General features: G+C 49.9%; 3 protein-coding genes across 3 annotated transcripts; all 3 read right to left on the reverse strand.

Moving 5' to 3' along the window:
• Positions 1–3,777: 3,777 nt before the first annotated feature.
• HOXD11 (homeobox D11) lies at positions 3,778–5,202 on the reverse strand. The gene is made up of 2 exons (XM_069021511.1): positions 4,596–5,202; positions 3,778–4,022 (listed from the first exon to the last, which is right to left on the reverse strand). Exons 1-2 carry the CDS (start codon positions 5,200–5,202, stop codon positions 3,787–3,789), a joined length of 843 nt encoding a protein of 280 aa, XP_068877612.1. The 3' UTR covers positions 3,778–3,786.
• Positions 5,203–11,393: 6,191 nt separating this feature from the next.
• HOXD12 (homeobox D12) lies at positions 11,394–12,467 on the reverse strand. Its single transcript, XM_069021932.1, has 2 exons — positions 11,906–12,467; positions 11,394–11,632 (listed from the first exon to the last, which is right to left on the reverse strand). Exons 1-2 carry the CDS (start codon positions 12,465–12,467, stop codon positions 11,394–11,396), a joined length of 801 nt encoding a protein of 266 aa, XP_068878033.1.
• Positions 12,468–18,021: 5,554 nt separating this feature from the next.
• On the reverse strand, positions 18,022–19,772 carry HOXD13 (homeobox D13). Its single transcript, XM_069021565.1, has 2 exons — positions 19,067–19,772; positions 18,022–18,272 (listed from the first exon to the last, which is right to left on the reverse strand). The coding sequence occupies exons 1-2, from the start codon at positions 19,770–19,772 to the stop codon at positions 18,022–18,024; spliced, it is 957 nt and encodes a 318-aa protein (XP_068877666.1).
• Between the last annotated feature and the right edge of the window lie 489 nt (positions 19,773–20,261).

Genomic DNA, 20,261 nt, shown 5'->3' on the forward strand with positions numbered 1-20,261 from the left:
TTTCAAAATTAGCAGCACACCCTGGCTCCCGTCACCCGTTCACATTCGCTGAGTTCGGCCTCACTGTAATTTCGAGGGGGTTAAAGCACTTCGTATGAAGCCTAATGGGCTCGGGGTTGATGTGGGCTCTCGCAAGGAGCCCTCTCATGCCAAGAAAAACAAACACGAAAACTTCGCTCAACATTTCCTCCTCGGAGAGTGTATGTCCACCGAGAGACCAGGGCATTTTCCTCCGGGATACGGCTCTGCCTGCAAGGGCTACCTCTGGCGTCAAGGATCCCAAGGATTTTGGAGTGTACAATGCCGTTTTATTACCGACGGAAAGTCTATTTCTAGGAAAGTGTTAACAATGAACTTCTAAAAAAAAAAAAAAAAACAAACCACACACCAACAATCCAGCAGACAAAGTGCCAACAAATGCGTTCACGAGAGACTGGGCTTTTAAAAATGCAGAATATGGCTAAGCCAACACGAAATAGATTTCGATGAATTCTGAAAATAAGCAGAAAGCAGCGAAACCCTTTCTTTCCTCAGGTTCTGACCAGAAGTGTACACTGGAAGGAAAAAAAAAAACACAAACCCACCAAATAAAAAAAAAAAAAAAAAAACTCAGAAAGACAGAACATGTTCGGTTGCTGGAGAACGTCCAGGAAATTCATAAGATTCACTTTAATTCTGTAATCTCTACTTTCATTTTAATAGATCTCCATAGGACTTTTAAAGAGAGGGACTTCATTCAGCAATGCCTTGGCAAGGTGATGTTAGGATATTAAAAATAACTTCTTTCCTCTTTAGTCTCTCTCTCTTTCTTTTAAAAAATAAGCATTCTCAGGAACTAACATTAATCTCGCCTTTAAATAAAATACGTTCTTAACATTATGTTTTCTGTACCTAGAGGTTTATTTAAGAAAATCCTCGAGTAAGAATCGAAGATAAATTGTGGAAATGCACGTTTTTTATACTACTTTTTTTTTTTTTTTTCACCCGCGTTAAGGCTGTCCTTAAAGGAGTAGATAGATTTTCGTTCTAGGGAACGAATTCTGAATATCTTTGGGGTTTGAATTTTTTCTTTCTTAAAATTATGGCACTTTTTTTAAAGCTCGGATGCATTATAAAAGATTACGACCAAAAAAAATTTCTTTTAAAGTGGCATATTTCTCCAGCACGTCACGGTTATGGGTTATTTGTTTAATAAATCTTTTTGATGCTTTATTTTCTCATTTGGAAGGCCCTGAAATCTTATCGTTACTTATATATTAGATATTTTATTAGCAGTGGAATTATTATTAGGGGGAAAAGAGACTGGAGCACCAGAGGCTGCGGCATTGCAGCGCCTGGGCGCGCCCTCCTGTGGCCGCCGCCCGCCAGACACCGGGAATTTTCTCTCCAGGTCTTTCTCCTCAGCTCAATTTGCTCTCAGTCATGGGTTTCTTCCTTTCTTTTCAAATAGAAACTTAACACCGCTATCATTGAGCACTTATGCAAGATTAGTGCTACGGTAATTCGGTTTCCGTGCCCCGCTTTTGCCGTGTCTTAGCATTTTGAAGGCGTATTAATACTCTGAGACAGAGTATTAAAGCACTGCAGGGAAGAGAAAATCAAACGGCTCGTTCTCGCCCTGTGGATTAAGGACCGGGAGACACGCGAGTATTTTGCTATGAGGTCAGGCAAAATGCTGTGAGGAATTCCCCGCGACTTTGTGCATTTCTAGTTAATGGGTTTCGTGGGGAAACTGCATAGAAATACCATCTTTCTCCCTAAATTACGAGAAATTTAAAAAATTTTCTTCTAAGCAACCCCCCCCCTTTTTTTTTTTCTTATGAACTAAAAAAAGAAAAAAAAAAGGGTCGAATTCCCAGGGCACGGAAGAGAAAGGGAGGGAAGTGAGGACCCCCCCGTGCTCCAGCTGGCAGGGACTGGAGCAGGGTACGCTCACTGCAAGACGCCGAGAGCTCACCTCGACCCAGCCGGGATTTTCTTTGCATTATGATGCATTTGCTGATATGGCCAGCTATGCGGTAAAAAGTGTGTGTGTGGCTGTGCGTGTGTGTGAGAGAAGGCGAGGGAGGGAGGGAGAGAGTGAGACAGAGAGAGAGTGGGTGGTGGTTGAAAATAACAGAGGAACCTTAAGGCGCCTAATTATTCAGAAAGGTTAAAGGTGATGACCTTGACATTTTGGAAGTTCAAAGGCATACACTTATGTTTTTCTTGCTAAAGTGTTTTAAAAAAATTTTTTTTAGTCATGCCTCTCTCCTCTTCTATTTCTCTGTTTTTTGAATTCTCGGTACTTTCCTGACTTAGTTGGCACTTTTGCCTTCCCTGCCTGCGAGCATAGCGAGAGCCACCTCGTCCTATTCAAAAAAGGCAAATTCTTTTCTCACTCGTCGCCTTTATTGCACATTGCGGAAATCTCTTTTTCACCCACCAGAAGGTGTATAATATAACCCAATTAAGCTGTTTAGAACCTCGGGTTTTATGGTGTTGTCTAGACAGTTCAAGGTTTTGTAAACAGCCCAGCCAGGTCACGCAAGATAAAGCGGCGAGGAGAGGAGCGGATCTCCTCCGGGTGCCGGCCCCCGGCGGGGCCCGCCGCGCTCGGCAGCGGGCTGAGCTTAGCTCCCGCCAGCGCCGCGCTCCGCTCGCCCTGCCCGGCAATCAGATCTAAGAGAACCACCCCTCTGCTTCCAAAGTGTTGGGGGTGGTTTTGTGGTTTTGGTTTGGGGTGTTTTTTTCCTTTTTTTTTCCTTCCTTTTTTTTTTCTCCCCAACTAGTGCCAATTGTTTATAGCTCCCTCTTGTCTGACTCTCTCGGAGCCCTCGGTCTTTCTGCCTTGCTCTTCACTAACAAGTAAACAGTCATTGACGTTGGGGATTCGGAGCTTATTTGGAGCCTGACCAGTTAAACAAAAAGCCTTTTTCGTTGTTTATAGTAATGGTAGCACCATCAGAAGTGATGGTCTGCAGACAGCCATGTTGGCTCTGTCTCACAGCGAACGGGGAAGGTACGCATACCTACAAAGGGAGAATTAGGCATCTGTACTATTACTTAATTAAAATGCATTTTAAATAACCCTGCTAGGCTTCCTCATGTTATTATTTAACTGAACTTGGCTCTAGCCCGGAAAATGCTAGGGTCCTTTGGAGATGGAAATCCATACAGTGCACGGAAGCTATAACCTTAACTTTGCTAGAAACCATTTATTCACATGAAAAAAACAGTGGCCCATGCTTTTGGATGACAATAGAAACATATATATATATATTTTATATATAGCAAGCGTACATTTACCATCTCTTAAATAAACCGCATTCACTTAAAGGGACGAAAGTGTTATCCTAGCTCAAAAGCAACAACAGAGCCCCCCCCCCGAACTCAATGAATTGTAAGCAACAACTACCAGACACACTGCAGGTCCATTGCTGGTACTGTGGGAGAGGAAAAAAAAGCACCTTTGGCGAAAAACACTCGAGAGTGGACAGCTGGATTTACCCTAGTTTCCCCTTATCAGGAATCTGCTCCGCCAAGCCCCGAAATCTCCAGTGGCCATTCAGTGTGGGGAGTTGCACATGAAAATGAAACTTTGAGTTCCGCAGGGTGGATGTGTCAAGTAAACAAATTAACTTTTGCATTCAGATGGTAGGTCAGAGAGACCGAGATATTCTTTGTTTTTCTTCTTTCTTCCTATTATCTTGCTTTCTTTTACTTTTAAATTTTTTCATTTTTTTTCTTTTTCCTTTTTCTTTCTTTCTTTTTTTTTTTTTTTTTTTTTTTTTTTTTTTTTTTTTTTCAAAACAAGGGATTCCCAGTGAAATATTGGAGTCGATCTCTGTTCAGTTTCTTTTCTTTCATCCTTCGATTCTGGAACCAGATTTTAACTTGCCGGTCAGTGAGGTTGAGCATTCTGGACAGCTGCAGTCTCTTCTCTTTGTTTATGTACACGTTGAAGAAAAATTCCCGTTCCAGTTCTCTTATCTGATATTTGGTATAGGGGCACCTCTTTTTCCTTGATCGCTGGGGAATTGCTGAAATTCAAGAGAGAAGAATCTGATTTACGCTGTTGCTACGAACATGCTCAGCTAGGATTTGATCAGAGACTTTGATAATATCCCGTTGCCTGGAAAGCAGCCCTCTAGCACTTCAAAAAATATTCCTGATGCTTATAATCTCCGGGTGACTTAGCAAAAAAAGCTAATATTTCCCAACTTCTCCTTAAAAGAGAGCTCTTCGAGCAATACAGGGAGATATTTAAATGGGCTGGAAAAATTCCAAGTTTCTCAAACTCCTCTCACACACACCCCCCGCCCCAAACAAACGAAGATCTTAAGCTCTGAGCCGAAGGCAGCTCTGAGCACTACCTGTGAAATCTCTCCATCTCCCCCCGACAAATCAACAATTTAATAACAATTAATATCCTCTTCCAAGAATACCTTAAGCCCACCTAAATTGGTTTCCTATCGTAAACACGCTTTACAACGGTAAAGGAAATCTTATAGGATATATAAAATCCTTTGGATGCTTATAAAATTGCACATAAAATGCGGCTTGACAAAGTGTTGGCCTTGTACTCTTGCCCCCAATTTACTACTGATACCTACCTGAACTGTTGCTCTTCTCTGCAACAGCCTCACCAGAAGGGGAATCGGCGCTGTTTGCTGGTGTCACTTTCTTCTCCTGGCTGGAAGGTGTTTTACTGCAAGTGCTGTTCTGGGCTTTCAAGTCGCCCTTCTCCGCGTCCCCCTCGCTCTCGGAGTGCTGCTGGTACGGGGGTCCGGGGGCTGTCTCGTAAAACTGGTCGAAGCCTTGCGGCAGGATGCCGTTCCTCCCCACCGAGCTGTAGAAGTTGGAGGCGGCAGGAGACGGTCCGTGGTGGCCGCAGACAGGGTCCGTTTTGAACAACATTTCCGTCCTTCTGTTTGCAGGCTGCAGAAAGTCTCTGTGCATCACCTCTTCAGCTGAGTAATAAGGAGCATAACTGCCCCTATACTGCCATTTGCTGCGCTCTAATCCGTATTCCCTGAATGCTACTTCACGCACAGGTTGAACATGAGGTAAATTAGAAGAATAAGGAAAAGTCATTTGACAGGATGACGATTGAGACAAAAAAGAGGGTTTCGTCGAGAAATCTGAGGGTGAGACGTAATAAGCGCACCCTGGCAGATACATATTGGATGTGCCGTGACTGCAATCGTCAAACTCAGTCATGTCTTCCTTTTTGCGATTGCAAGCAACCAGGAGGCTTCAATGCATTGAACAAGATCCATCTATTGCACAAGAGGGTTTGGACAGGATCAACTAAGAAAAAATCCCCACCGTGTGCTGACGTGCAATTCATCTTGATTGATTCTAGTGGTAATTATGTCACGTGACGCGATGTAGAAATGTCCTTATATCTATATCAGCCCCTCGGAAAGGCTCCTAAGATCTCTCCAAAGAGCCCTCCCAGCACGGGGAGGCGAGCGCGCCGTTTGTACAAATATAGCCGGTTTTAACTCTCATCCTTTCAGCAGGCGATGTGAGATACACGTAGGTGGTGCGGCGGATCACCTGGGGCCGCGCCGCCCGGGCAGGCGCCTGCCCACCGCCGGAGCCCGGAGCGGAGCCCCACGGCGCGCAGCCCCCCGCCCGCATCTCCGCCCGGCCTCCCCGGGCAGCGAGGGGGGAGCACTGCCACCGTCGGGGAAGGCAGCCCCCGGAGCGAGGGCTTGGGGCTCACCCGGCACCCCCGGCTCGGAAACGTGATCGCTTCCTCCTTAGAGGGAGCGATACTCTCCGCTCAAGCAGATGATGAGCGGGTGGGTGATGGTTCACTCAGGAAAGCCAAGTCCCATTCACACATTCGAGTGTACGACCGGATCTGCCCGCCCGGCTCCTGCAATCCACAGTTGGCATCAAAACCGGTCACGAAATTCAAAGCCTGAGTTTCGATCACCTCGTTTTCCCTCGCTTATAAGCCCAAACACTGCGCACTTGTGTCAGGGCGCCAAACTGAAATGAGAAATACGCAAACAGAACATCTCTCAGCAGCCGGATTTATGAAAGGGAGATACTTTTGGGCTCTCTGTAAGGCAAAGAGCTATGGCAGGAAAAGTCCACCAAGCACGGTTTCCTTGGGAAGCAGAGCAGCAGACAAAGTGACCTCTGTTCCCCTGCCTCCAACTCCCACCAAAATGTTCATTTTCATTGGAAGGGAAAAGCAAGACTTGGGAGCAGGCGACACGCACAGCAGCCGCCAGCCCCGCTCCCGCCCTGCCTTCGAGGGCTCATTTTTGCCAATTTTCCCTTTTTCCTTGAAATATGATTTTGTATAGGCAAGCATAAACAGGGCCGCAAAGGCTGAAAAGAGAAGGGAATAAATACACGCCAGCAATAGCCCTATGCTCGACCAAATTCCTCATTCCAGAAACATTTGCCAGCTCTCTATGGGAATGGCTTTTTTCTGCCACTGTACAGCATAGCCAGGTTAGCTCCACCACATGTCACTTGAAATAAACCCGAAATCTGGGCGAGCTCCCCACGCCGAGCACGGACGCCTCCGGACAGCCCGGCAATCCCCGGGCGGAGGCTCCGGCAAGTCGACAGGCCCCACATCACCTCCACAAAGGCAGCCTCCAGGTCCCATAGCAAGCGCAGAGCCCGGCAGGTGGGGAACCGGCCCCAGAGCGCTCCGGGCAGCAGGGGAGGAGGCCCGCGGGCTCCCCGGCTCCTCGAGGCTGCCGTGCCCGTTGAGGACTCGGCTCCGCTGCGACAGGCGCCTCCTGCTCGCCCCCGGCTACGCGATGCGGAGAGGCTCCGGGGGCGGGAGCCCCGCAGCCCGGGCTGCGCCCCGCACCCTGCCCCCCGCCCCGCCGCCGCCACCGCCACGGCCACAGCCACGGCCCCTCCTGCATCCCCTGGCTCCCCAGAGCAGTCGAGGGCTACACAAGGGGCTTCCATGCTGCAGCCCAGCTTGCTCTTTCTGAAAATAAAAAATACCAAAGCCAGGCAGATATTATGGAGCTCATTCCTAACCACCCCATCCCCCCTCTCCCCCCCCCCCGCCGCCCCTTTCTTTCCTTTTCTTTGTACAGTTTTTCTTTTCTTTTTTGCCTTGGTGCCTCACTCGCAAAACACCTCAAGCGCCACACATTGCTCCCAGCAGATAGACTCTCGCAAGTTGCTAGTTATCACTAGAAATCAAAGCACAGAACCACGATTCCCTCCCTTAATCGGCTTTCGAGCCCTCTTGATTCTGCTGCAACAGAAAAAACAACCTCCCAAAAATGATGTCTGCGCAGTTAAAATGGCTCCTGTGTCACTAATTACCCTGGACCTTGCAGCAAAGCATGGCAGGGCTCCGTTTGGATTGTGCTCCCCCCCCAAGGTTTCTGATCGCCTATCTCGTCAAGAGAGATGGTTCTGGAAACCTATGGGTCTTCATTTTCTTTACCGTTCAAACAACTAATTACGCCTTAGCCAGAATCCTTCACCTTCTTTTCGATGCAACAAGCCTAGCATCAATTATATTTTGGCGCAGGAACCAGCCGGTTTCAACTAATTCAAGTTCAAAGACATAGCGACGATTTGTAAGTACGAAAGCCCTTTTAGGAAACAGTCCTTTAAGAAGCGATCTAATTTGGGGAATGTGAGACCAATATCTCAGCAGAGACACCGCTGAAATAAGGCAGAGCTGGGGGTCCCCGCCTGCCAGACCGTTTTCACCCTGGGGTCGGTCCCAGCCCAGCTCTGAACATTACAATAACACCACCACCACAACTCCCCCCCCCCCCCTTTTTTTTTTCTTTTTCCCTTACGCAGATTAAACAGCATCGAAACATAAATGCAAATCGTGTACACAGTCAGGCGAATACTTTACCGTTAGGCGTCTTGAAACATCTGCAATCGTTGCCTGGAATCACCAAGTATTCAGGTCCAAGAGACATTTCCAAATGCTCTCCGTGGAAATTAAGGCGACTTGCGTAACGTTTGGGCTTAAAAATATACCCAGTCCGGCTGGAGAAGATGCGGTATTTTTGTGCCACCCAAGATAAGACACTAACTTGACCTTAACTTTGTTATGGCGCCCCTAGTATCTGGAGAACGTGAACAGACACTGTCTGGCAGCTCTCGTAAAAACCGACTGGAGAAGAGATTCTGAGTCATTTCATTTATTGCCACTACAGTTCTGCAAGAAAGCTTTTCCTCTCTGCCAAACTTTAATTATTTATGCTCTTTTAGGAAGCACAAAGGCATCCAGAGCCATTCCCAGCAAGCCGAGTTGCGTTTGCAGCCTTATCAAACGAGGAGGAATGGAGAGCCTCCTCGGAAGGGCTTTATCATGTTTAGGCTGCAGTGGAAATGCAAAGATGTTTGAGTAAATAAAGGGATGGACCGTCTCCTGCATGCTGCGGAGGGACGCGGGCGTGGGCGCAGCAAGCGGGTGCCCGCTGCTCCATCCCGCCCCGCATACACCCGCAAAGCCGGTACAGGGGGCACCTGATAAGACACCCGAAATAATCCAGTCGAAGGGCGTGGAGTACATCCACCTCACACGGGTGCATCTCCTGCACGCCCACCCGGCGTGTCGCACACGCTTGTGCACACATGTGCCCAGGGGACAGCTCGGGTGGGTGTGCACAGGCAGAGCCACACAGGCAGGGCGCGCCCCGCGTCTGCAGCTCTGCCACGCGTGTGTGTGCTTCCCCATGCCCGAACCACCATCCTCGCCCACTGCTTCAGAGGAAGGGATGAAACCTGTAGTACGGGCACTCATGAAATCATGCACCATTTTCTACCGCCGTTGTGTCTGTGTGCAGTATGAGCCCACAAACACGTACGTCTGAGTGTGCACACACGGTTACACGCAACGGGCACTGCTGAAATAAGTGCATCTATAGAGTCACAGACACGTACAGAGACATATAATACAAATACTTTCTCAGCAAACCGCAATTTAGATCCTACCTCCTCTGTCTTTTCTCTTTCCGTAGGCGATTTAGACTAGGAGCTTCACAATAAGCCATCATCGTGGATCAGATGCGTTTAATAAATAATATATTGCCTTTCATATATTTTCACCCGAGGTTCCTCTTCGGATTTCACATCACCCATGTAATAAAGGGATGGGTTGTACTGGGGAGGACTAGGATAGGGAAGAACAGTGTAAGGGGTCCATTTCTCATGGACTGTAGCCGTCTGAGTAGTACTGCAGGAGGGGGTAAGAAAAGGGGCTTTATCTGGTTTTTGCTTTTCTCCTGGCTTGCATCATTGGGGTTGCTCCTAGTTTTTTTAATTAGGCAATGCCACTGGATGAAGAGACCCTTATTGTCCGCAATGCGTCAACTCCCAGCACAGAGGATGAACGTATTGAAGATTTGGAGGGACCAAGGAGTGGTTCCTGTGGCTTTAGATGGCTAGGTGGGCATCCCTTGTCCCCGGGGAGCTGTCACCCAGCAAGGCTTCGTCCCCGCTTTCCTACTGGCAGCCACCCCGCCATGAGCGAGGTAGGGTTTTGTCTGCATAGGGCAATGCGGTAAGAGCGGCGACAAATGCTTTGGGCTGGTTTTCCTTCTCCCCCCGAAATACCACCCGAGCGTTACCTTTGGGGCTCTCTGGAAAGCTTTCGGGAAACTGCCTACATCTCTGCCCGCCTAGGAATCCGGGATTTATCTCCAAAATCATCTGGACTACCGTGCCCTCGTGAGCAGTACTTGCAAGGACAGGAGTGAGTAGGAACGAAGTTCAAATATGACTATGAAATAATGGGTTTATTGCCTTCGGGAAGGCTATAGCCCTGTGTAAGTAGGTAGCAGCTTTGTGCCGTTCCCTGCGGTTGTTTAGCCTTGTTGTATACACCACGAACAACCATATCTGAGCCTACTTTACATTCCAGAAAAGAAGGAAGCCTCTGCCAGCCTAATTATTATTACTGTTGGGAGGCGTGGAAACCCTCTTCGTTGAGAAACGAAGACTTAGGTGGCATTTTAATACGGACCTAAAAATCCGTGAGATTTTTCTTTCAGAATTTGTATGCTGAGGTATCAGGTTAGGGCAATGCGTAGTTTCCTCAGGCACTGGAGCTCTGGCCGGTCTGACTGCTTTGGTGCTGCAGAGGCCGGCGGCTCTCGGCAAAGAAAGCCTCTCATCAAGATGCAGGGAAAATCGATTTCATTCTCGTCCCAAAACCATGATCAAAAGGCTCAGACACTGCTACCAGCCCCTCTGGTTGGGTTATCCTCTGAGGTTTATACCTGGGCAAACCCCGAACCGGTTCTCACTTTTCCCTCGTAAAAATCTCTGCAGAAACGGCCATGGGGACTGACTGGTGAAACAATCAATCCCACCAAAATCTCCGTGTTGTCCCGTCTCCTGTGCCTGCAGCACCTCGGGGTGAGACGTGGGCCCCAGCCTCCCCCAGCCGCGCCGAGCCTGTGCCTCTGCCCCGGCACCGCCCGCTGTCTTTCGCCTGTTCGGGGCAGCCCTTGGACAAGGCCAAAGTCAGGAGCGCTGGAAGGGCAAGGCCCGGCCCGGCCACCTGGGGAGGCCCCGGCGCCCGACTCCGCGGGCCCCTGCGCCGCCGCGGGATGCCGCGCTGCCCCGGAGGCGGCTGGCGCACGGCGAGGGGCAGAGGGGAGCTTTTTCCCGAGAGAGAAACCTCTCGGCCGTGCCCGTGGAGCAGCCCTGCCCGTGGCCCGGGGGCGGCGGCCCCGCCGGCGGGCGCACAGGGGCCTCCCGGCCGTGCTCTGCCGTCGGGGCGGGCCGCCGCCATCGGAGCGGAGCCGAGCGGCCACCGCGGAGCCGGCGCTCAGGTTACGCGCGGGCCTTGCGCGGCTGTCACGTGCACTCTCCGCCGGGCTGCGGTCGGATCTGCGGCTCCCGGGGCTGGCGGGGGGAGGGTGGAAAGGGAAAAAAAAGGACTAAAGAAAAAGGTTTATTTGCTAACCACTTTCCCCATCGCTGCTCGAGCAGGTTACTCCAAACCACAAAACAAGCCGGCGCCGCAGGCTCGCCCTGGCGTGCAGGGCAGCAGATGAAGGGAGCAGCCGGGACTCACAGAGCTGAAGTCTTTACTAGGCGTTATTCCTTTATTTTGCTGCAAAATGGTGTTTACATACAGATAAAATAAATCGATCTTAGTTTAGCACCGCTTGTTCTCCGGGGAAAGAGAGGGTAAGATGCAGGAGAAAATCTATATAAATGGAGAAAGAAAGGTAAAAAGCTGATAATACATGTTTCCATGCTGGTGTGGCTCGTCTTCTTCATCTTGGCTAAGAACTCAGCGTTGCCTACTTACGCAGGGATCCTACGCGTTTCGAGTGGTAAAAAGACACGCTCCCCGCGTTTCACTGGCGCGTACGCTCTACTCTAGGGGTGAACACTCCGGGCACAAGTTCATGCAGGAACGGGCGGACTCTGCTCTAGTACATAGAAAGAGCCTGCTCTCGCATTACTACTCTTTTCTTTTTCATCCTCCGGTTCTGAAACCAAATTTTAACTTGCTGATCGCTTAAATTCAGTCTGCTTGATAGTTCTTTCCTCTTCTGTCGGTTAATAAACTCATTGAGGAGAAACTCGTTTTCCAATTCAGCAATTTGTTGTTTTGTGTATGGTTTCCGTTTCTTTCTTGATCTCCCCTGGGTGGGACACCAAGGCAGACCTACAACAAACACGTCGATAATTTAGTGGATCAAGTCTGGATATGCAAATATAGGAATATGAAAAAAAACCCGCAAAATAACAGAGCTAAACTAGGTCAGAAAATTGGGCAAAGCACATTTGACAGCACAATTTCTATCTAACCTCCGAGTCAGTTTAAGCAATTTTCGCTCCGAAAGAGTTACAGAGAGGGTTACAAAGTAATTACAGGCATCTCTTAAAAAGAACGTACAGCTAGGTCGCTTCTAACTAAAGGGAGATATTTAAGGCATACCATCCTGCACTGAAGGTCTGAGGCATGACTGGACTGCTGCGGGCTGAACTGTCAGGTTCAAGTTGACGGAATTCTTGATGTCCTCCTTTAAGCTTGAATTGCAGGAATTCACTTCAAAAAGAGCAGCCGAGCCATGCAAACTTCTCTGCAGGCTCGAGTGGTCATACTTGACGGGCTTTAAGTTGGCTGTGTGAGTAACAGTTGGTTCATTTGCAAAAGATTGCCTCTGCCTGCATCTCTCCTCTTGTTTGGAGCTCGCATCGTGGGCGTAATATTTATTGTTGTCTTCCAGGCACTCCTTGTTGCCGTTGGAGCTGATGTTGATTGGAACGGAGCCGGGGAGGTAAGGCTGCGCCGCGCCGCCGAACGCGTGGCTCTGCGGCTGGGCTGCGCACGAACTTGAGCAAGTCCAGGGGATCGAGCTCCGGGGGTAGGAAATGGTGGGCAGAGCCGCCAATTGACTGCCATTAGCCCGCAAATTAGGAAAATAAAAGGAATCTGGAGATTGCAAATTCAAGAGAGAACCAACGTAGCCAGATCTGTAGAGACTGCGATCACACATTTCCAACAAAGGACTTCAGCTGTTCTTACAGCGGTATTTAGTTACAACAGGGAATAAGCGGAAAGCCTGAAACGATTGGACGAAACTTTGCAGACAGGTTCTTCAAAGCCGGTAATTTCAGCACCGCCTCCAGCGACCGAGCCACAGAGCCCCCCCTTCCCCCCCCCTTTTTTTTTTTCTTTCTCTTCACCCCCACATTTTAAAAGTCTTATGATAACACTTGAAATATGAAAATATCGAGCTCGCAAGGGGGAGGGGAAACCATGGTCTCCGGTTCTATAAAAGTGGCCGGGGAGGGTTGGCAGAGCTGCGGCGCCAGCGGGGAGATGAGAGAAAAACAAACATTTGCCGAGAGGACAGGGCAGCTCCGGGTGCAGCCCCCGTGCCGGCGGTGTCCCCCGGCTGGCAGCACCCTCCTGGCCAGAACGATACCCACGGTAAGAGTGAGCACCGAGGACTGGAAATAACTTGTGATGTCTATGAGATGTGAATGTTTAGGGTACACGTATGTACTTCTGCCCCTAAATGCATGATATGCATCTGCATATGCGTGCAAATAAAGTCTTAATCGATCGGATATTACCGGGATCGTCATTCTGGCACACAAATGACGAGTATTCTCTTAGGTCCGCACGTCTGCCCTTTTTACCCCTTTTGCCTTTCATCTTCACTTGGAAGCGCTTCTAGGCGAGCAACGCTTCTAAAACTCGGAGTCTGTTTTGTCTTTAAAATACAGTCAAACAAACATCAACAGAGAATAACAACAGCAACAACACGGAATTACTTGAGCAACCCTCTGAGGTGAAAAAAAAAAGAAATAAAATCGAAAGGCTTCAAGAAAGAAAATGCCAAGGTCTGGTCTTCAGCAGAGAGGGTGTGAATGCAACAGCGGGCAGAGGAGACAGTCAGCCTCAGCTGGGTCGTCCGCTGCTATGTCCCAGGCTGTGTGTGAGGGATTTTTCTCTCATGAGAAAAAAATTATCCCTTACTGCTTTATTACTGTGCTATTTTGGGGAGTTACACATATTTTTACATTTTTGACTGATCAAACAAGAGCCCATTTATTCCGTTATCTCTCTCATTTCCCCATTGCCTCAGAGTAATCAAAATCATATCTGAGAGCATCCTCTCAGGAGATTGCTCGTGTCCTCTCCCAAACCGTGAGGTTCGCGAGACAGTGTTCTTCCCACCGAGAAGACACAAGACCCCGTATGCTGCACCCAAAAACACTGGCAAGGAGCTGAAAGGCTCGGAAAGGAGTGGAGTATCCATCGGCTCCACGCTCCCGGCCGCTCCCTGCCCCTGTCCCCCACAAACCCGCGGGACACTCTGGAAGCCGATCAGCCACCCGCACCGGGCGTTTCTGTCCTCGGCCTCTTTCCCAAGAAGATCTCCCCTAGTGTGTGCGAGTCCGGCGTCAAGCGAAGCCCTAATGCCCGGACTTTGGCACTTTCATTACCTCGGTTAAAAATTTGAACCTAGTTAGCATGTAGGGTTAATTTTCCCTGTTATTATCCTCTTAATCACACTTTTAATCTTGGTTTTATTTCTAAGGCGAGATCAGAGACGCTGCCCTTCTTGACATTCTCCTAATCAAATTCATCTTTCTGTTTAATGGGAAATTGAGGGAAATTCTGCAGTAATTTCATTGCCTTGGAAAAAAATCTTTAAATGATTGCTCTCTCCTAGACCACACAGGACCACACAAGCACCGCTGGAGGATATTGCTGACCACTGCCTTTAATTTTTATTGTTTGAGTTATGTCTACCAATTGAATCTCCCTCTTATTAGGTGAATTGTATTCTGACTTTGTGTTCCCTAAGAAGATGGGTATAAGTTTTTTTCATAATCCCCTTTTATGAAAAAGCTGACTCTGATTTTCGGTTCTTGGAAGAGAAAAGGAACATTCAGTTCAAAGGCTATATTTTTGTCTGCAATAAACACAAGGAATGGATGTGAGTTCCCAGTTACCGGAAAGAAAGGTGACACTTCAAACTAACTTTTATGGGGCCAGAGAAAACAGAGCTTTCAATTAATATTCAACTCATTTGTAATTGCTAATTAATGCAGAAAAAAAAAGAAAAAAAAGAAAAAAAAAAAAGAAGATCAAAACCTGAAATAGCTGGAGACGCTCACAGTTACGGAAAACGTTTAAATCTACATGGAAAAACATTTACAGAAACATCTTGTTCCAGAGGCAGCTGGCCTCGGAGCCGAGGGGAGCGGAGTGGAGTGGAGGGAGAGCCTCGTACGGATTTGGGCTGCTTTTTCCAGCCACAGCCGGCTGCTGGTTTGGGGGGCGGTGTGTTAATGCCGCGGGTGTCCCCCCGCCTGTGTCTGTACAGGAAATATCACCACTGAGGAACAGGGCGACCCGGAGGCCTGCTTTCACACGCTCCTTTCCTCTTTTCCGCTCTTTTTTTTTTTTTTTTTTTCCCTGGTTTTTGAATAGGCATCCGGATAGGCCTGGACATCAGAGCTGACCACACGCTGTAATTTCACTGGCATATTCTTCCAGTTTACAGACGAAGGGTGCTCTGCGTGTGACCGAACTGCCTCCCTCGCTCATTTATCACTCGGAAACGCAGCTCCTGAAGCGAGGAGATGGTTTCTCCTGCCTATGCCAGGGGTTGTCCAGGAGATGGCAGGATTGCCTCAGACATGGCTGGGAAATAGCGCTGCCTGACAGGAGCCAAGAAATGCATCACTGCGCCACTGTGCATTTGCAATTCAGTTTGTCGAGGTACATGTTAATTATCTGCAATAACGTGCGCTACATTTCAGGCGAATCATCATGCCTTTTTCTCTAAACACGGACGGCTGTGGCCGACTGCAGCTGGGCCTATGCGGCTGCAGCCCGGCCCCGGGCCCACGTGTAACTGATGCCCTGGAAGAGTCCAAGCTGTGGCCACGGAGGTTTTGAATAAGGCTCACCAATGCCCCAACTCCAGGCTTGGAAAACCCTTTTAATCTGAACCGGTAGGCAGACGGGCAGATGTGTGCCTCACTTTCCTCTGGCCTGTAGCTGCGGGCTTCTTAATGATTCTGCATGTTCTTACGAAACTACAAGGCGACTCCTCTCCATCTGGTACCGATTTGCCAGACAGTTCGGGTTTCCTTCTGCCCAGAGAAGGCGGCTTTGGCCGCGGCAAAGCTGCGCCTTCTGAAAGCACGGAGCCCGGCAAAGCCAAAGGTTAAGCCTGGAAGGAGGAAGAGAACAGCCCGCGATGGCTCCGCAGCCGGGAAACAAAACAGCTCTGGCAGTGCCCGGCCTTCCGTCTGCAGGGAGACTCGGTGGGAGGAAAAACCTCTGTAGAATTAATGGCAGTATGTGTGGATGAGTGGGGGTGCCAAGGGGGAGAAGACAAGAATTTAAAACATTCGGAGAAAACAAGGTTGCATCAGCAGAGAGGGCTGTTCCAGGCACGTAAATGATGTGCATCACAAGTGTTCTTTTATAATAGAATTAAACAGAAATGCACTTTGCGATAAAATCTGAACTGCTCCGAAATGAACTTTTTTCGTCCGTTCAGGGAAAACAAAAGCCATGAGCGTGCAAGCGGAGTAGAAAGGGGAAAGAAGAGGGCGAAGGAGATGGAAGGTAACCCCGCGATGGAGCCAGCCGGTTGCGGAGAAAACGGAGGGGCATCTCTCCGGGCCAGCCGCCCGGCCGCCGGGGAAGCGGCAAGTGCCGGGACGTTTTGGAAATGGAGAACAAAGGGGCGGCGGGCCGCCCTCGGCCGCCAGACACCGGGCAGGCAGAGCAGGGCTCGGAGGAAGAGGGAGAGACAGCCTTTCGCCTGCTTCCCCACGCCCTGTATTCCTCGCCGGCAACATTTCTTTCTCCCAAAAACCCTTTCCTATCGACCAGGCACTCTCGGATACTCTTCTTCAACCTTTGATGCGCGTCTCATTGTATCTACCTCTCACTTCCCAGGAACGGCGTCCTGTAAGTGTCCCTGATAGGATCCCAGGCAAACCTGAAGCCCGTGAAACCTCTTGCGGCAAAAGAAAGCGAATTTCTTTCTCTCTTTTTATGTATAGCGAAAAGAAATCGTTTTATTAAAGACGTTCAGAAAAAGATTTGCAACATCGTTAACAGTTTGGAAGTCCAGATTGTATTTCCAACACAAAGTAAAAGCGGACTTTAAGACAAATTTTTAAAAAATGGTTTATGGAGAAATAGGCTTATCGTATGTCTTACCACATACAAGGATAATCAAGGTGTTTAGAGCAATAGTATGTTATAATAAATAGTACTAGTTTGGAACACATTTTAATAATTAGACGAGGCACATTAACAGAGAGGATACCGTTTCTCTCTCCTAGTTGTTGATTAGCGTGTCTGATCACCCTGTGTATATCATAACATGCACACTAGGTTTAAAAGAATAAAAAAATCGACAAAATCTTAGACTTCGGCCCGTATAAATTACGGCATCTTTTGAATTTCCTTATTTATTGCTTCTGTCATTAACACCCGTTTAGTTTTGTAAATTAAAAGCTAATAATGAACTTCACTTGTCCAACAAGGACTTTTTTTGGGCGGGAGGAAGGAGAAGAGTCTTGCGCTGGTCCAGACGAGCAGGGTAGAGAGGACATTTTCCGCCAGGTCTGTGCAGGTCCATACACACCTCTGTAGGGGCAGCCTCTCCTCTGGCTGCAGGGCGAGATGGGCAGTCCGTCATGCTGAAAGCGCTGCCCCGAGGCGCCGCGATCTGCGCCTCCGCGGAGCGCTCAGCATCGCAGCCCCCGTCCGGCAGCGCCCGCCCGGGACACAACCTCTTCCCTTTTTCAACCGGGTCTCCCTTTTCAACCCCGCAGTATGGACTCCTTGCACTGAAAACGAAACTGCGGCGGAAAACCCGCACAAACCCAACCTCAACCCCAAACCTGCAGCAGCGGGGAGCGCGGTGGGACATGCCTGCGACTCTGCGCCCCTCAAGAGCTCAGAGAGGTTCTCCCTCCCTCGAAAAAGCAATTAAAAATTCTGCTGCAGCCAGTAACCCTCCACTCAATTCGCTCCGGGTCCCGGTGGACTAGGCAGGTTTGGCAGAAGCCGGGTGCTGCCACGGGTCCGTATTCCGGCTTTCTTGCATTTCCGATTGATTTTCTTTTTTTTTCACTCGGCGTGTTTTGAAGTTTACGATACCAAATCAAAACTGACACTTTTGGCACTGGCTATTGCTCAGAGAAAAAAAATCACAGAATACCCCCCCCCCCCCCGAAGAATTAAGCATTAATAAAAGTTATAACTGTTACCGTTCAACATATTTAAATTCGTTTATACTGGCCTAGAGGGAAGAACAGAAAATATAATTAATATTAATGTTATTATTATTTTCAAAAAGAAGAAACTATAATTCAGTTCAAGGCTTGTCAACACTCCCTTACACTGAGAGAAAAACGCTGACTTTCACGGAAAACAATTCCCGAAATTTCACCACCGCTGGAAGGATCAAAAAAAATTAAATATATTTTCAAGTCTTTCCAAAAGTCTTCAGCTGGTTGTAAATTGAGTTTATATTTTCATCACTGTCCGCAACTAATGTATCAGGATACGTTGTCTTTCAGTTTGGAGACTATTTTCTTATCCTTCACCCTCCTGTTCTGAAACCAAATGGTAACTTGTCTCTCAGACAGGTTTGTGGCTGCGGATATCCTTCGCCTCTTGTCCTTGTTAATGAACTTGTTAATGGCATATTCATTCTCGAGTTCTTTAAGCTGCAGTTTTGTATACGGCACTCGCTTCTTTCTCCCACGCCGGTAGACACACATATCGGGCTGGTTTAGTGCAACGTCCCCTATTGTAAAAGACATTATGTGAAAAATTAGAATTTTATTACAGGCGTTTAAAGCTTAACCGATACTTGTTGGGCACTGGTTTTCATGGGCAAATAAATAATGCCGGGTTGTTTACAGTTTATTATTATTTACACTGCCACATTATTTGCACTCTAGTAAAGCACCACCAAAACTTTGATGGACTGTCATCACTTTTCAGGCATGCATCGCTAACCGAGCATTCAGGGCGGCGGGGGCATTGGCTGGGGGGCTGAGAGCGGGTCAGTGCTGGCAGCGCACACACAGAAATCGCGTTGGTGAGAGTTTCCCAGGTTTGTTTGCATGTGGTTTGTGCCTCTGTGCCCTCACTACTCGCAATCTCTTAAGTGCTCTGGGGCCGCCGGATCAGTCGCCAGCCGGAGAGGCAGAGGAGAGCAAGCCTTCGAGCACCGTCCTGCAAACTTCAAACGCGACTACAAACCCTGCCACCGAGGGAAGCAGCGGGAGAAGGAGCCCGAGGCCGCCCCGGCGCTTGCGGGTCGGGCGTCCGGTGCCCTGGCGCTGGTGGCGCGGAGGTTCTGGGGTCAGTCCCGCGGGTATGGAAAGCTGAGGGTGAGGATTTTCTCGGCGGTAGACGGCCGAGAGGGGAGTGAGAAAAAGAGAAAATCCACCGCCCCCACCCTGCTCTATGCGTGTCTGTGCAGCTTGTCCAGGTCGGCAGGCCGCCCCTGCAGCCCGGGGGGCGGGGGAGGGGACGGGAAGGCGGAGAAGGCGCGGGAGAGTTCTGCTCAGACCATTTCTCCCCCTCTCGTACCTGGAAAGGACGATTTCCAGAAGTGTGAGCTCTGTGTCTGATCTTTGGCACAGTAAACCTGACTATTCCAGCCATTAGCCAGAGTCCAAGACTGATAGCCCTCCATTGATATGTATGTTTCGTGTCTCGGTTCCCCAGAGCCAAACGTTGAGACCATGTCTATGTACCCAGGAACGTGCTGGTAGGGGGTTGTATAGCCCTGGTAGAAGGACACTTCCTTTGCCCTGGAGGAGACTTCATTGGCGGGGACACTCGTGCTGGTCAAGCTGGAGACGTCCATGTACTTTTCCACGGGAAAGCCGCCAATGGAGGCATGGGGGGGAGACTTCAGGGCGTTTTGCTGTATCCCAACCCCGTGGGACATCCTGCAGCTATAGTATCCATTGCCAAAGTGATACCCATAGCCCAGCGCAGGGGCTGCGGCCGGCGTGGTTGAGCCCGGGCAGTCCTTGGTCTGGGGGTCGGGCCTCGCAGCCGCCCCCGAGCGCTCCCCTCCGCCGGCGTAGGCAAAACCCGAGGCGGCGGCGGCAGCGGCGGCGGCGGCGGCCGCTCGGCCCGTGTGCGCCGCCCCGAAAACGGGCGAGGAGAGAAAATTACGGCACTGCCCGGGGGCTCCGCCGCCGCCTCCGCCGCCGCCGCCGCCGCTGCTGTCGCCGCGCAGTCCGTCCATCTCCCAGCTCGCTGCTTTGCTCATGGCCTTGCACATCGCGGGCGGCGGCGGCGGCGGCTCGGTCCCCGACCGGGCATGATGTGGATGGTTATTTGCCTCCAACAGGTTGGATCCTGGCGGTACGTTTATAAAAACGAAGTCCAGGTTGGGAGGGGGGACCGGGGTGGGGGCGGCCGGCCCCAGATTAGTTTGCCTCAGCCCGGGGGGCTGCTCATAGGCTGCCGTCGGAACATGTGACCCTCCCGCTGCCCGCACTGCCCCTTTCGCCTCGCAGCCCCCCGGTCCGCACCGACGGCTCCCCCACCCTCTACTCCCACCCCCGCCCCGCCGCCGCGCTCCCGCCCCGCCACGGCCCCGGCGCTGGAGCGGGGGGAGATTGGGCTGGCGAGCGGCGGTGATGCCCCTCCGGACCAACCTGGGCCCCCGTTGCTTTCATCCCCCCCCTTCCTCCTGTCCGCAGCTTCAAAAAGGCCAGCCGAGTACCACTGGACCTTTTGAGGCCGCGGGCAGGGGCCCTTTTTACAG

Source organism: Aphelocoma coerulescens, chromosome 7 (genome assembly GCF_041296385.1).
Source record: "Aphelocoma coerulescens isolate FSJ_1873_10779 chromosome 7, UR_Acoe_1.0, whole genome shotgun sequence".
NCBI lineage: Eukaryota > Metazoa > Chordata > Aves > Passeriformes > Corvidae > Aphelocoma > Aphelocoma coerulescens.